This window comes from Acartia tonsa, chromosome 11 (genome assembly GCF_053477335.1).
Source record: "Acartia tonsa isolate MP-2025a chromosome 11, ASM5347733v1, whole genome shotgun sequence".
In the NCBI taxonomy this organism is placed as follows: Eukaryota; Metazoa; Arthropoda; class Copepoda; order Calanoida; family Acartiidae; genus Acartia; species Acartia tonsa.
In genome coordinates, this window is record NC_137270.1 from 17,388,087 (window position 1) to 17,404,738 (window position 16,652).

Below are 16,652 nucleotides of genomic sequence, written 5' to 3' on the forward strand. Positions count from 1 at the left end.
TTTTATATCAACGAATAAAAAAAGTTATTAGAGGACTTTGGGGACTAGTGTAATAAACATCCCTTCCCTCCTTGAGATATAGCGAGTGAGAATTAGTGTTCATACGTTTATACATAATCAAACTATAGAATTAGCGCGCAAAATTAGTGTTTACTATTTTCTGTTTTTGTGCAAAACTTTGTTCTTGTTGTAAACGTAGTACCAGATGTAAACGTTCAGCTTCGCGCATAGCTGAATGTATTCTGCGCTACATTACAAGCTGACCCGTGATTCTAGTGAAAGCTGCTCAATTAATACATCACCATGGCCTTATTGAGTATGGCAGGTGTTCTATTTCAGGAAATCTGATCCAATTTTCTTGTAAAATTTAAGTGGGTAATTCTGCATGTTCTAGATGATATATAGATGATGCACAGGGCTAGGTCAATAGACAATAAAATCCTTCAAGTACAAATATGTAACAAGGAAAAGGGGTGGGAGATAATTGGCTATTCGATTAAACTTTTATTTTTGCTAAAAATTGCAGTAAGATAACAGATTTAGTACAAATTGAGGAAAAGGATTTGTGTAAATATAATCTCTTGCGTATTTTTGGGGGCTTGGCAGCCGCAACCTAACAATCAACTTTAATTTACTGCCGCCTTTTTATTGCATGAATTAAAGACAGTGATCGAATCAAGCGGATTTTTGAAAATAGTCATTGCTTGGAAGTGCCGAGCCCTGGTGTTTTCATATAGCGAACCGATATTATCATAAGGAAAGATCTACAAAAATATAGAATTTACAGATGAGCTAAATTAATTGTGATTTTTCACCAGATGCTATTTTAGATAGTAGTCTTATTTTTACGATATTCCTGACCCTCTAAATGTATACAATTTAGGGTATAGTCCCTTTCGTGGGCATCACTCCTTAAAGGGCGATTCTTCGTTTTTTTCACAGTAGCTTTTTTTCTATTTCTAGCCCCTTCGGGGCCAATTGTCTAACCCAGTGGGGCAATAACCTAACCAAATATAACTTAACCTAACCTAAAATAACCTATCAAAAGCCATTTTAAAAATACGACGAATCGCCCCTTAAGGGGCGTTGCCACGAAAGGGACTATTCCCCAATTTACTTTATCCGTCTGTCCGTTCATAACGATAAGGAATAAATCCTCCGTAAAAATTGTGTTTTCTTATTTTCTACATTAATAGAACAGGCTTTTTTATGTACATATCTAAAATTAATTTTTTTGGCGTTATTACTTTTCCATATATTTCTGGTGTATAAATACAACGAGAAAATTTGAGAGAGAAAGAATAATGAAAGATATATATTAATAGAATGAGAGAGTGAGATAGATTTAAAGATATTAATAGGTTTCTCTTGAATATTTTGTCATTATCACTAGGGGAAATTTATCCTTTAAAGTAAGAAACCGTATCAGATATCATTTATTAGTGTGATCCAAGGTACGTCCAAGCTATTTTAATTTTTGTAATGGTTTTTTTATTTTTAAAATCGTCTAACTGGGCCTAATTAATCTCGGACACTACGGAGTCCACATTTTGTTATTTGTATGTCCGTGCGTCTAAGTAAGTTAACTTTCTTAATGTTATATGTTTAAGGTTTGTATGTCTTTTCAAGAAATTTCAGTGATATTTTTTTTCAAAAAGGCATAAGTCATAATGAAAACCATTCTTGTTTTTAAGTAAATTGAAAACAAGAGGGAAGGTAATTTTTCGGGTTTTTTTTATAACTTTGGGTCAGGTTGTTAGGTTAGGTTAGAAACTACCCCATTTGTAATTTATTTTAAAAATAAAGAGGGGGGGGGGGGGCAGCGGCAGTTTGTGTGAAATGACCTGTCATTGTTTACCTGGGCATCCAAAAGTTTGACTTGGAGTTCATATTCCTTCAGTCTGGCTTGCACCTGAAAATACATATCAGGATTATATGATAACAGGATCTGTGCCTGTCTGTCATGCTGGACCGATAATGTTATCCTTAACCTTAACATTGTAACTTCTCATAGGTCTTGTAAGGTTTATATTTGGTTTCCAATAGAAATCGTATCTAAAAAAAACTACCCATTTTTTTCTTTTTCTTGTTAAAACTAAAAATGAAAATGGGGAAGGGGTAATTTTCTCCACACCCATTATCTTTAGCCCCTCAAAGGCCTATAGGGACAAACCCGCAAGTTCTATAATATAGTACAAGGTTTTTATTGCCTTAAGATTTTGATAACTACACATGTCTTAAACATGATAACTGTCCTTTAAAAAATATAGTCAAAACAGACGGACAAACGGATATAATCAAACATTAGAGAAACTGCAACACTAACAATATATATGTAAATGTATGGGTACAATACGCTTTTATTTTTTTACTGAAGTCACATGAGAATTGTAGTAATATTACTTTTATGTATAAATAAATATATTACATGTGCTTATTTATATTTAGATTACATTTATAAACATTTTTATGTGTTCTAAAAAGCTTTAGTTTTCCTCAATCAATTGCCGATAAGTAAATGTACATCCACAATGATGACACACAAAATTACTCAAAAATCAACTCTGCACCCTTATTATCTAAATGGGAAGGACAACCTTACCCTTTTTCACCTCTTAATGGTTTCACACCCCTGGTGAATCGCTGTGCACGCCACTGCACTGGTTGAAAAACTGTTATTTACATTATCTTTATTTTGACCCTTTTAATTTATTTCTTTGCCAAAGTATTTACCTTTTTTAAACTCTTTTTAGTAGCGAAGCTACTCTATAACTTGCAATGTCCGTCTGTCCGTCTGTCTGTATGTCCGTATTTCTTAGTTTGGGGGAAACGTGATTTTCTCGGCTCCTATAAAAGATAAAAGGCTGAAATTTTTTTCTTAACATTCCCATTATTAAGGAGCATAATTAACTATAAAACATCAATGGCGGTTGGACCGCTTTTTAGCAGGTTTTAGGCTATTTTTGTATTTTTCACATTTTTGTCCATATCTTTGTTGTTTATGGTCCGATTTCCCAAATTTTTTTCAGTTATAGCATCAAAATTAAGTTTCCTGTCTTTTCAATAAAACAATTATGACGGTCAGACTGCCTTTAAGCAGGTGTCAGGCTATTTTTGTATTTTTCACATTTTTCTCTATACCTTTGGTGTTTATGGTCCGATTTCCAAAGTTTTTCAGTTATAGATATCAAAATTTAATTTCCTGTTGTTTCAAGAAAACATCAATGGCGGTCAGACTGCATTTTTGCAGGTTTTCTGTTATTTTCATATTTTTCACATTTTTCCTCACATCTTTGGTGTTTATGGTCCGATTTTTATAATTTTTGTAGTTAAAAATATCAAAATTAAATTTCCCGTTGTTTTGAGCATCCATTTACTTTGACTGACAGTCTGTTAGTCATAGTACTGAAATATAAATATCAAGAAATTAAAAACAAATGTTAAAAAGGTTTCGTGATTTTTTTCGTAATATACATGCTTTTGACAGCTAATCTTTAAATTCTTATACATATTTTTTCTGCTTCGCTACTTATGGATGTTGTCATCCTTGTTTCTGTTAAACTGAACAGGGGCGTCCAAGCTTTTTTATTTGGGGGGGGGGGGTAAAATTTGTTAAGAGGGGGGTAATTTGGTTTTTTTTTGGGGGGGGGGGTAAAATGGTACCCCCCTCAAAATTTTTACCCCGGAGGTAAAATTTACTTGAGGGAGGGGGGGTTACACCTCTGAAATCTGTTGGCAGGGGTAAAAATTTTTTACCCCCCCCCTAAAATTTACCTCCGGGGTAAATTTTTTTGGGGGGGATAATTTAATAATGTAAAAAGGTATCTACCTAATTTTGAGATATTTAGTAATAAAAATAAAAATTTTACTTCTTTAATTTTGACCATTTTGTAGGGAGGGATGGGACATTGGATAGTAAATTATACAAGCCCCAAGAGTTTCTCAATTGTTGGCTTATAAAATCTTAATTGAGATCTATTTATTCTAATTTACTTAATGGGTGACTAAATTTTTCATAAATAAATCTAAACTGCAGACAATCGAATATAAATTGATGTATATTATTTCTCAACCCCATTTATGATGAACAAAATTATTCCACCTGTAGATGTTATTATTATATTATTTTTGGAAAAGTTTGGCCTCCACTATTTTAAACCAATCAATCATGAATTGATAAAAGCACCGAAAGTTTTTAAGCAAATTCATGTGAGAACTTTGGCGTTATCCTCTTAGAATTTTTTTTTTTTAATTTTGAAAATTTGAGTACACCCCCTTCCCCCCCCCGCCCCCCCCCCCCCCCCAACGATGAATTGATAAAAGCACCGAAAGTTTTTAAGCAAATTCATGTGAGAACTTTGGCGTTATCCTCTTGGAGGGGGGGGGGGGGGGTACATAACCCTTAGAAGATAAATCGACTCTAAAAGATAACCATGCAATTTTTTTTTCATTTTAAAAAATGGAAGTTTGGGGTCGAGTTAGCTAGTATCAAAGATTGATAAACAAAATTTCTTGTGAGGATTACTATGAAAATTTAGCATAAAACAAGTTACCTGTCCCTCCCTCTTTTCGCTGTCTTCACACAGTGTTGTTAATTTCTCTGCCATGCTCACATTTTCCTCACGCAACCTTGACAACAAAATCAAAAATTTTGGGGGGTTTTGGGTCTGAAATTTAGACGACGGAAAAAAATCCAATCTTCTTGATTTATAATTTCAAGGAACTTTACACTTTAGATAGCAGCTAGTTTAAGGGTCGGGTGGGTCAAATAAGCCTCCACTACTCTGTAAGATTTTATCACATCGATATAAAATAGGTTTTTTTTCAAGGAAGCTTTATATGACAAAAATGGCTTTAGTCTATTTTCCAGAAAAGAGTCGCGAAACCACTAATACTCTAATAATAAGTAGAAACAATCAGAAAGTTATAGGCGAATAGAAAAAAATTTAAAATCAGACCTTTGATATATTACTTAAAAAATAGTTTACTAAAAACTTTACCTGCTGTTCTGTCCAGTATGGGTTTCTGTAATAGAAACATTATTATTTTTTAAAATTTCTAGCATCAACGCCGAATGCCCATAGAGGCCTTTAGGTCTTTCTTGTGGAAAAATAATAGACCTTTCACTTTCCAATTCAAATGAAAAGGTGAAAAAATATCTTGGAAGGGGGGAACGACCCTCCCAATAAAAAATTTATAAACGTTCCCTGAACCAATAAGAAGACATTATAGGTTCAGCGGTTGACGAGATCCTTCCCTAAACAAACGCAGACAGACGGACACTGAGACTTTTTGCATCTGTATGTTCATGATTATTTTCGTTATTTTCCCAGGAAAGGTCTTGAGGAGTAGAATCAGGAAGTTTTGTCCGTTTCAAAATATCCCGTTCGGGAAAATCTTTAAAAAACCTTTAAAAATTGGACAATTTTCAATAAACTCTAAAAAATAGTGTTTGTTTTAAACGGACAAAGTTTCCTGATTATGATAATCAAGGCCTTTCCTGGGAGCACCATGAAGCCATAGTTCTGATGCAATGAGTTTTTGACCGCCATAAGGGGGCCTCAAAATTTTAAAGTGCTTGTACCATCGCAATTTTTGTATTACAGAAAAAAATTTTGTATGAGTCATTTTTTTTGCATAAATCAACGATATTTTGGCTGGGGGTCAAAATTTTAACAGCATTTTTCTTATCCGGGACACATTTAACGGTTTTTTCATTTTTTTTTATTATTTATCACATCATTTTCTTGTAACTTTGCTCCTTATTGATACTGTCATCCTTACTTTTATTTTAAAGAAGGTGTATCAACTATTTTTTTTATAGCTAGCCGGTTCTTTTAGTAAGTAGTAGATGTAAAATTTTTCATAGAATTCAGATATGCAATCGGTTTTTTTGTAGACCTCTTATTTTCTAAGTAATTTAAGTTTAAAAAAAAAAAATTAAGTCGATTTTAAGGTACTAAAATGCAACAAAAAAAAGAAAGAAAATGGTCATTATGAACAAAAATAGTAAGATCTTTAATTTGACACCTTACTTTTTCAATTCTGTCAGGTAATTATTGAAAAAATCGATTTTTTTTAACCCACGAGAATAAAAACTTTGAACTTAATTTTACTATTTCACAAATAAAAAAATATGGGTTCATATATACCTTCAGAATCAGAAAAATATTACGAATCCATTGTAAGCAAAATTGAAAAAAAAAGTTTACAATATAGTATATAAACTACAATAAAAGGAATTATATGAAAATATCATATTATATTGTACAGGCAACGTCTTAATTCTTCAATTGAGTATAAAAATGGGAAGGGGGTAAAGAGGGGGTAAAAAAGGAAAGACAATAGTGTTGTCTGAACAAAAAAAATAATTGGCCATTTCTTTAATTTTTTAATTTTTTAATTTTTTTCAATTTTGCTTACAATGGATTCGTAATATTTTTCTGATTCTGAAGGTATATATGAACCCATGTTTTTTATGTCTGTTTGAGAAAATATTTAGGTCTAAAGTTTTTATTATACCGAGGTTAAAAAAATAGATTTTTTCAATAATTACTCAACAGAATTTTAAAAGTAAGGTGTCAAATTAAAGATCTTACTATTTTTGTTCTTACTGGCCATTTTCTTCTTTTATTTTGTTGCGTTTTAGTACCTTAAAACCGACTTAATTATTTTTTTTAAAAACTTAAATTACTTAAAAAATAAGAGGTCTACAAAAAAACCGATTGCATATCTGAATTCTATGAAAAATTTTACATCTACTACTTACTAAAAGAACCGGCTAGCTATAAAAAAAAAAGTTGATACAACTTCTTTCTAATATTCAAAGAGCCAATAAGTACATTTCAGAGGGAAAATTGCAAAATTATATTGCTGACAAAATTCAATAAATTTTGCGAATAGAAAATGATCTAATAATAAGATGAAAAGAATTTTTTAAAGTTAATAAATGTTTCCCTAGTAGTGTAGATAGCTCGTTCATGGTTGACTACCAGAAAAAAAAACAGTTTATTTTAATATTCTATTACAGTCTGTAGGTTTTTAGTGAAAGGTTAAAAATCGGATTTATAGGCATCTTCCCTAAAAGTGCTTTTTGAGCGTTGAAACCCCTCCCCTTTATTTCATTTGTTTGTTTATTACTTCATGACAGGTTATATTGGGTTTTCGGTTTGACCCCCTCCGCTGGGGTTTGGTACAGGGGGTAAAATAAAGATAAATTGAAATTATGGAGGAGAGGTTGTACAGTACTTAACAGGATGTGTTTATTCCCTCTTAATTTAGCCAGTGAGTTGGATACCCACCCACCAACCCCCTGGCAAAAATAACTATGACAGAATTTGAATTTGTGAACTTTTCGCTAAAATCACTTTTTACAATACTAGCGTATTCTTGGATGTCTTTCGATATAAGAAACACCAGATTGGATTCAATAAGCACAAATTAAAAATCCTTAATTGTAAAGTTGAATTTTTATTGGTGGAATCAATCCCTTTTAATTTAATACGTAATGAAAAAAATGTGAAAAATGTTATTTTTTCCTGATAAGATTTCATACATTCTGCTCTCTTAACTTCCTCCTCCTAAAATAGATACATATAATCAACAAGGATGACAACACCCATAAAAGCAAAGCTCTGAAACGGTAGGACAAACGGACATTAACACTTGTATAGTGTCAGAACTAAAAAATCAGAATATAAATGAATAAGAGTCAAAGCATAATTGTGAGTAAATTTGTTGAACAACTTCTTGATACAGGATAATGTTTATGGACATACTTACATTTTTAGGACTTGATTATAGAGTTGCTTTGCTTATAATAATGTACTTTGTTGTCCTAGGAATCGGTAAACCAAAAATCAGAACAATCGGATAATTAGATCACATACAAATTAGTTGTTAAAATGTAAAAAATCAACATGTTAAAATGGACGTACGGACATTTTGGTAACGATTATAGAGTTGCTACGCTTTCTAAATCTACTATAGGAACCATCATGGAAAGTGAAATTGATAGGACAATTCTAACATGCCTAAATAAACGAAAAAGCTATCCGTTACTGACGGACTGACGGACGGACGGACTGACCGACCATAGAAAAATTAAAATACAACATGGAGGGAGGGGACATTGACTATAAATTATACAACACAATCTCTCATTTTCAAAAATTTGGCTACTTAATGGCTAGTTTAAACTAACTGTGTCCAAAAATTGGAGATGTAAAAATTTTCTCGTATTTATTCGAATCCGGTGGATAGGAACCGGTTCTCATCCATACGAAAAAACTATGTCTATCATCGTATTATATCCAGCTTTCTACGAATATAGAAATGTACAACAATAAGATTAAAACTAGTTTTAATCTTATAATTGTACATTCTATATCCGCGGAAAGCCGTTTATAATACGATGAAAGAAATAACTATTATCTTATCCATGAAGATCCCTGCAAAATGTCCATACACCCCTTAACAGTAATTAAAAAATTGCGATAGTAATTAAAATAGGATTCTTTTAAAATCACTGTCCATGGAAACGTATATGTATCAAATGCCGCACTATCGGAGGTAAATTTAGAGGAAATGTCGTCTTTTTTTATTCAACAGAGTAAGGTCTTTAAAACATAGGATATTTTCACAAAGAGCACCATGAAAATGATTAAAAATAATATTTTTCAATTCTAATCGAAGATAAAATATATATAGTTTGCTTTCAACCAATGTACGTTTTATCTTAATATACCTTCTCCAGCAACGAAACATTCCCCCCTTATTGTGAAACAAAATTAGAAGAGATAGTGAGTTAGTTTTTGTTTGTTTGCTTATTTCTTCATGTTAGGTTAGATCATATTTGGTACTGGGTAGCCCTGCAGTGTTAGGTATCACAAGGTATATGCCCCTGCAGAAGTTAGGCATAGGGAAGAAATACCTACTGTTATTTAAAATTTTTAAATAAAGGGGGACAGGGTTAAGTATTCGCCAGGCACTATGAAGTAAAGCACCAAAAAAAATTAGTCAATATAAAGAGAATTTATTTATTAAACATTTAATTAAATGCTTTGCTAACATCATTAACTTAGAGGAAAATTGCTAATTTTTTCACATTAATTTTAACTGACTAATAATTAAAATTTTGTAATGGAAAAGAATTAGCTGAAAGCCAATCTTAATTTAGAATCATTGTATAAATATTTTTCTTCAGGAAAAATGAAAAATATATGATTAGATTACTTTTATCAATGCGAATTTTTCTATACGGTGCACGGAGGGGAAATTCAATAAAACAAGGATGACAACATCCATAAAAGCGAAGCACTGAAACTGTAGGAAAACGGACATTAACACTTGTATAGTGTCAGAACTGAAAAATCATAATATAAATGTATAAGAGTCAAAGCAAAATTGCAAGTAAATTTGTTGAAAAACTGCTTGATTCAGAATAATGTTTATGGACATACTTACATTTTTAGGACTTGATTATAGAGTTGCTTCGCTTACTACATTAAACTTTGTTGTCCCAGGAATCAATATACCAAAAATCAGATCAATCGGATGATTAGCTCACATAAAATTTTGTTGTTAAAAAAGTAAAAAAATCAACATGTTTAAAAACGGACGTACGAACATTTTGGTAATGATTATATAGTTGCTACGCTTTCTAAATCGTACCTAACTATTAAAGGAATCACCATGCAAAATTTGAAATCGATAGGACAATTCTAACATGCCCAAATTAACGAAAAAAGCTATCCGTTACAGACGTACGAACAGACCGACCCTAATTATAGAAAAGCTTCGCTTTTAAAATTGGAATAAACTATTTACAGGCCTATTTTGGGGTTCTTTTATAATAATTAAATCCCAGCCCTCACTCTATGAACTTGTACAATAAATTGTCTGTGCTAAGCTATGTAATAAAAATTACATGATTTCTTAAGATTTCACGTGTCATGATTTGTGAGAAAGACTAAACTACATAACTTTTGTGTCACTTTAGAGGAAGACGATTCACTTTTCTCCCATCTCTTTTGTAAAGATTTTTGTCCCCCCCCCCCCTTCCTTTTTTCTTTTCCCTTTATATGACGTCATATAAATCGTCTTCCTCAAAAGTGACACAAAAGTTATGTAGTTTAGTCTTTCTTATGATTTGTAATAAGAAGGTTGTATAATGATTTAGTTTTATAATTTTCTAATAACTTTGTAACTGATATCATAATGATAAGATTTGTTACATGGTGTTGTTATTTATAATACAGCCAGGGAACAGGGAATAGGTATGATTAATCTTTCTCTTTGTACCAGGGAGGAAGGGGTTATTGGACTAGAAATCATTCATAAATGATTTTCGTATCTATAATACAAAGTAGAAGGATGTCTGTCTGTCTGTTTGTTTGTTTTTTACCGAAGGATCTCGCTAACCGCCGAACCGATCGGGTTCTCCTTAAGAGGGTAGCTTCTCATAGGTCCCGGTAAGGTTTATAACATTTTGAGGGCGAGTACCACCACCCTCCCAAAAGAAATCGCCCCATGAAAAAGATTACCTTCCCCCCCCCCTCCAAAAACAAAATTTTAATTTTTAAAACACTAAAATAAAAAATAGGGTCGGTGGGGAGGGGGGGTCGACTCTACCCCCCAAAAAATATTTTCTTTTATTTAAAATCTAAAATAGAAAAAAATGGGTTTAGGAAATCAACTCCCTCCTCCTTAAGTGCCCCTAGAGGCCTCTAGGGGGCGAAGTCGCTAGTGCATAATAAAGCATTAGTTTTAAAAGATCCAGCAAACCACTTAACCGTCATTGGTTTATAGGCTTGGGGTAAATGTATATCAACTTAAGTCGCGTGCACTGTAATTTGTCTAGAAGGTGTGACTCTTTACCCTTTTAAGCTGGTGTTCCCATACCCCTATCCTGAAAATTGAGCGTAAAGCCTCTAAAGATTTAGTTCTTTTTCATGCTTATAGTTTTTACTTTTAACCCTGAAGCAAATTATACTCTAAACGTTATAGACTCATATAATTGCTGCTTTATTTATATAACAATAAAAATAACTATTAGATAATCTTTTTATCTTTTATCAGGAGATTTAATTTACTAATCAAAATCACTAAATTTGAGTTTAGAATCAAACTCTAATGCTTTTTTCATCTTATTATGTGATTAATATAGAAGATATTTTTCTTTGAAATATAATTCGTTATCAAGCAGAAGTAGTTACTAATTTAAATGCTATGGATGAGATAGATTTATAACTGTAAAAGTGCTTTGAAAAAAAAGTTTTCTTTACCTTCAGTTTTAGAACATTTTCTTCTTGTACGAGCTCAATTTGTTGTTTATACGCTGTATTCAACTTCTTTACAGCCTCATTCGCCTAAACATTCAAATCTCTCATATATCCAGAAAAACGTTTTTGTAAAACTTTGGGGAAAATAGGCTGTTTATTTCACTAAATGCCCAAAGTTTTCCAATAACGTTTTCTTATTCGTTGGCTCAACAACTTTTACTGAATTTTGAATTTTTAATAGCGTAGCTACTCTATAATCAGGTTAGGATCCTCCGACCGCTTGTTAGGTACTGGGTAGTCCTTCATGGTAAGGCACCGCCATTAAAGACAGTGTTAGGAAAAAAATGAGAGGGGGGCGATTCAGTGTCCAACCGGCCATTTGTGGAAAAGTACCGACATATCTAACAATACAGTCTCATAAAGAAATCTAATTTCCTGTGTAATTAATTTTTGTTTGTAAATTAAACCAAATTCTTACATAAACTAACAAAATTTAATCAGGAAATTAAAATTTTCAAAACACAAAGAAACGCAAATGGTAAAATGAAAAATATAAATTAATATTTTTAAGCAACTTTAGCTGTACAAGTGAGGCTGTAGGGTGAATATTTTTCTTTTACAATAGAAAGGGTTAACTATATATCTAGATGGGTATATTTTTTTCATTAACAAGGATGACAATATCCATAAAAGCGAAGCACTGAAATGGTAGGACATACGGACATTAACACTTGTATAGTATCTGAACTGAAAAATCGAAACATAAATGTATAAATGTCGAATCAAAATTGTAGGTAAATTTGTTGAAAAACTGCTTAAAAACAGGATAATATTTATGGACATACTTACATTTTTGGACTTGATTATAGAGTTGCTTCGCTTATAATATTGTTCTTTGTTGTCCCAGGAATCAATATACCAAAAATCAGATCAAACGGATAATTAAAACACTTGAAAATTTGTTGTTAAAAAAGTAGAAAAATCAACATGTTTAAAATGGACGTACGGACATTCTGGTAATGATTATAGTGTTGCTACGCTTTCTAAATCGTACCCAACTACTACAGGAATCATCATGCTAAGTTTGAAATCGATAGGACAATTCTAACATGCCTAAATTAACGAATAAAAGCTATCTATCTCGGACGGACGTACGGACGGACGTACGGACGGACGGACCGACCCTAATTATAGAAAAGCTTCGCTTTTAAAAATAGCTAGCTAAAATAGATAGATAAATAGTATATATATCTACTATACCTGGTTAGCCTTGCTGATATGTTCAGTCATAAATTGTAAATCTGTCCTCAGCCTGTAAAATTAATTAATTTAATTGGTAACAAACAACCACAGTTAAACTTTGAACCCCTCTACATTTAAAAAAAAATTTATCTCATAAAAATGAAAAGTTAAAAAGTTAATCCTCTTATTTGTGGGGGGGGGGGTGATAGACCCTCCCCCCTCAAGCATTTTTGTCTCTTATATTAATTTTGAGAAAGATACAGACACACAATTGTCTAACGTTTTAAATGGTAAAAGCGTATGCAACCTTGGTGAATATTCTATGGATCATTGAAAGAAAAGTAGAGGGTTTCTACGTATTTTCACAGTAGCTTTTTTCCTATTTCTAGCCCCTGCGGGAGGATCTAACCTTGAAGGGCCAATTTCCCAACACTGCGGGGCATTTCTTAACATTTACCTAACCTAACCTAAAATAACCAATAAAAAGCTACTGTCAAAATACGACAAATCCCGCTACTTCGTTTTCTTTCTATGATCCCTATTAATTCTATCCATCCAATAGGAATAGGGGTTAAGTTATATAAATTGGAAACTACTAGTACTAGTGATTTTATTTATAGTGTGGTAATTTTCCTATATCTTAGTACGCTTAATAGTTTATTCAGAAAAGGGAAATGAGAAACAATAATTAAGCGAGGCTACTCTATACTACAACTCTTATATATGTAGGTTAATAAGACATTAATTCAATACAGAAAATATGTTAGTTATTTATCGCATTATATTACAGACAGTTTTCCCTGGATAATAAAATGAAAAAAAAGATTAAAATCATTTTTGTAAGCCCCAAGTGATAGTAAATTATGATTTTTATTTTATTATTCGTGGAAAATGGCTTTTAATACGATGCTTTACATTATTTTTCAGTATGAATAAGATCGGTTCTAATTCAACGGATATTTAACCCTTACAGATCGGGCCCCAATTCCCACCTTAATAGATTGGGGGGGGGGGGGGGGCTCCAAGAGCCCCCCCTTCTATCTCGGCTCCTGGTACAGATAAAGACGTAAAATTTTTTTCTGATGGTTCATGTGTATTTTTAAAGAAAATTACTTTTTCTAGTCATAGCAGTCAGACCGCTCATTAGCCGCTTTTTAGCGGCCAGCCGCTAAATTTTAAAACAGCTGTAGAGCGGCCAATTTTGCAGCTAGGATGACCAAATTTTAGAACGAACTTTTATTTATCATAACAAAAAAATTACTTTTTCTGATCATCGCCGAAAAACGGCAAATAACGGAAACCGCCATTTTCGGCGGTTATGGCGGTAAAAAGGCGGTTGGCGGCGCAAATTAATATTTTTATCTGTTTATTATTGCTCAAGGATTTACCAAAAAAATTATAGGTCTCTAGCTGTAATAGAAGCCACGATATTCATGATATATGTCTGTAGTAAAAGCCGGACAAAAATCGGTCATAAAGTCGGTCAGGGAGCGGTCAAAAGGTCATAACACCACTTTTCTTAGAAGGTCATTGATATCTAAGTATTCACCAAAAAATGTTTAGGTTTCTACCTTATACACAAAAGTCATAATGTAGAAATTAAGATTTATTTAGAATTTTTTCTAATTTTTTTTTGCTACCCAACCGACTTTGACCGGACACCACGACCGACACAGACCAGATATCCTAATAAAATCAACTCTTGTCGACGTATAATTACTAAACTTAAAAAGTCATGAAGTTACAGCTCTCCATCTTACCTACAAAAAAATGAGATTGAAAAAACTAAAGGGGGGGGGCTCTAGGACCCCCCCCCCCCCCGATCTGTAAGGGTTAATCGGTTTCTAAGCCATTCCGGTATAACCATTGCTTATCCAACTTCATATCGTTGTGTGAGATACATGAAGTCGCCTTAACTTTTTGTATATAGCAATATGATGTCTGTCTTTCTGTCTATGTTACTAGATGTGACTGCAGCCTAATTTATCAACAGTCTATGGACCAACATAGTTCTCCTTTACAGTAAATCTTCTTATATATCAGGGGAAGGTTTTTAACTATTTTAGTGAGGGGTACCCTCTCTTTTTATTTTTAAGTGCCTCTAGAGGCCTCTAGGAGCACAGGCACCAGTTAGATATAGATTACCAATGTTATATCCATGAAAATCATAGCACAATATTACCGCATACAATAATACCTCCATACAGTTATAATTAGGTTCATATATCATTCTTTAGATAAATATACTATTAGGTAAACTGCTCCAAACAAAGCCTTTCTATACATTGGTAATAAGTACGTCTGTAACGGATAGCACTAATATAAAGTATATACTTGTTAAATCAGTGGCGTGCACTTAACTTTGTCAGGAAGTGTATTTTTTGAGGGGGTAAAAACTAAATTTTTATAATATCTTTTGTCGTTTTTAGCCCCCTAACTCTAAATCGAGCTGAGATAATAGGGAGAGTGGGGGCTTTCATCCATCCCCTTTCCCCAATTGAATATGGGTTAAAGTACCACTTAACAGGGAGTAAGGGAGGGGACAATGGATCGAATATTCAATTTTTAGGAGTCTCAGACTTTGGGTACTGGCTTAAAGGGAATGTGCAAGAATTTAGCAGTTTCGGACTGACTTTGGGTACTAGCGCACAGAATGCCGCTAACTTGTTTGTTAATTTTGAATATTGCAGACAAGTATCAATAAACTTAATTTGTTATGATGTGGCTGGTTTTAACAATTTTTTTCTCTCCAGAAAATATCATTTCATAAATAAAAACTTTATTGTAATATTTGTATAATTAACAATTTAAGAATCCAATTAAATTTTGGGTTATGGGGCTATGGGTTGAATGGGTTCCAGGGAGATTTTTCTAGTTATTAATTACATATTGGTTACGTCAGACTGATGTGCTGGTAATATAATTTTCAAATAAATGCTTTTTTCTTGGAACTTATTTTATTGTTTTCTGTATTGTATCAACTCTCCGTTTAAAATATCCTCCATATTTGCTAGATTAATCTGGATTTCAAGGTCTTTCAGCAAATACTCTTAAATTGAATTAATTGCCCATTGTCCCCTACCTTTCTCCCTGACCACTTAAACTGTTTTTTTTTCTAGAAAAATTATCTTTACTTTTATGGATGTTACCACCCTTGTTTATAAAAAGTACATAATTATTTTATGATTTCTGTATTAGTAGACATGATTGAGATATTACAACTTTTCAAGCTAAGGTATTTATAAAAGAAACAAGAGTGATATAATATTAAACTTTAGTAACAAACAAAAAATCATTTTTAAACTAAATATTCAGCTTATACTAATATCAAAATTAATTTGAAAAAAATCACGAAACCTATTTGTGATTTTCAGCTGTCGTTGGGGAGCTGCACTTAATAGAATTTACGATCTTTTTATCTGTCCCCCAAATATCATTTTAAATTTATTTCGCTTGTTGGCCATACTTTATTTCTTCTACCAATTAGACATTAATATTATATTACATAAAAGTCATTTTTTGATACAATTACCTATAACAATTTTGAAAATCAGACCAAATACACTAAAGATATAAAACATAAAATAAGGCACAAAATGATTATTAGATTCTAAATTGTACTTTGTTGTTACAGAATCACCATGTCAAGTTTCAAATTGATAAGAAAAGACAGACAGTGTGAGGGATCCTAATCTTTTCAGTACACACTTTGCGTGTAAAAATGTCTTATTTCATAGCGTGCCAGTAAGTTTTATTGTTGGACAATTTATACTTTCATCTAATAATAAACATTGTTATTATTATTATTACTTTCATCTAAAATTTTCATAAAATTAATAACAAATACTTATAAAAAAGTAACAGGATGTATTTCTGTTTATTTGTTTGTTTGTGCCGAAGGATCTCGCTTACCGCTGAACCGATATGGTTCTCCTTATAGGTCCTGGAAGGTTTATTACTTATCGGAGAAGGGTACCACCACTCTCCAAAGAGAAATCGCCACTGGAAAAAAATTAACATCCCACCCCAAAAAATTTAATTTTAAACAACTAAATTTTTAAAAACTTTTTCTTTTACAAATTTGGATTATTGAATTCAACTCCCCCCTCCCCATGCACCCCTAGAGGC

General features: G+C 32.4%; 1 protein-coding gene across 1 annotated transcript in view; it reads right to left on the reverse strand.

Annotated features, from left to right (window-relative positions):
- Window positions 1–16,652, reverse strand: part of LOC145331596 (uncharacterized) — a 31,468-nt gene that overhangs the window by 8,558 nt on the left and 6,258 nt on the right. The window contains exons 6-12 of the mRNA XM_080176344.1: window positions 12,543–12,594; window positions 11,286–11,369; window positions 7,539–7,580; window positions 6,958–6,988; window positions 5,001–5,025; window positions 4,554–4,629; window positions 1,859–1,912 (exon numbers count right to left, since the gene is read on the reverse strand). Coding sequence (XP_080032470.1) covers window positions 1,859–1,912; window positions 4,554–4,629; window positions 5,001–5,025; window positions 6,958–6,988; window positions 7,539–7,580; window positions 11,286–11,369; window positions 12,543–12,594 — 364 coding nt within the window. The remainder of the gene's footprint in view (window positions 1–1,858; window positions 1,913–4,553; window positions 4,630–5,000; window positions 5,026–6,957; window positions 6,989–7,538; window positions 7,581–11,285; window positions 11,370–12,542; window positions 12,595–16,652) is intronic.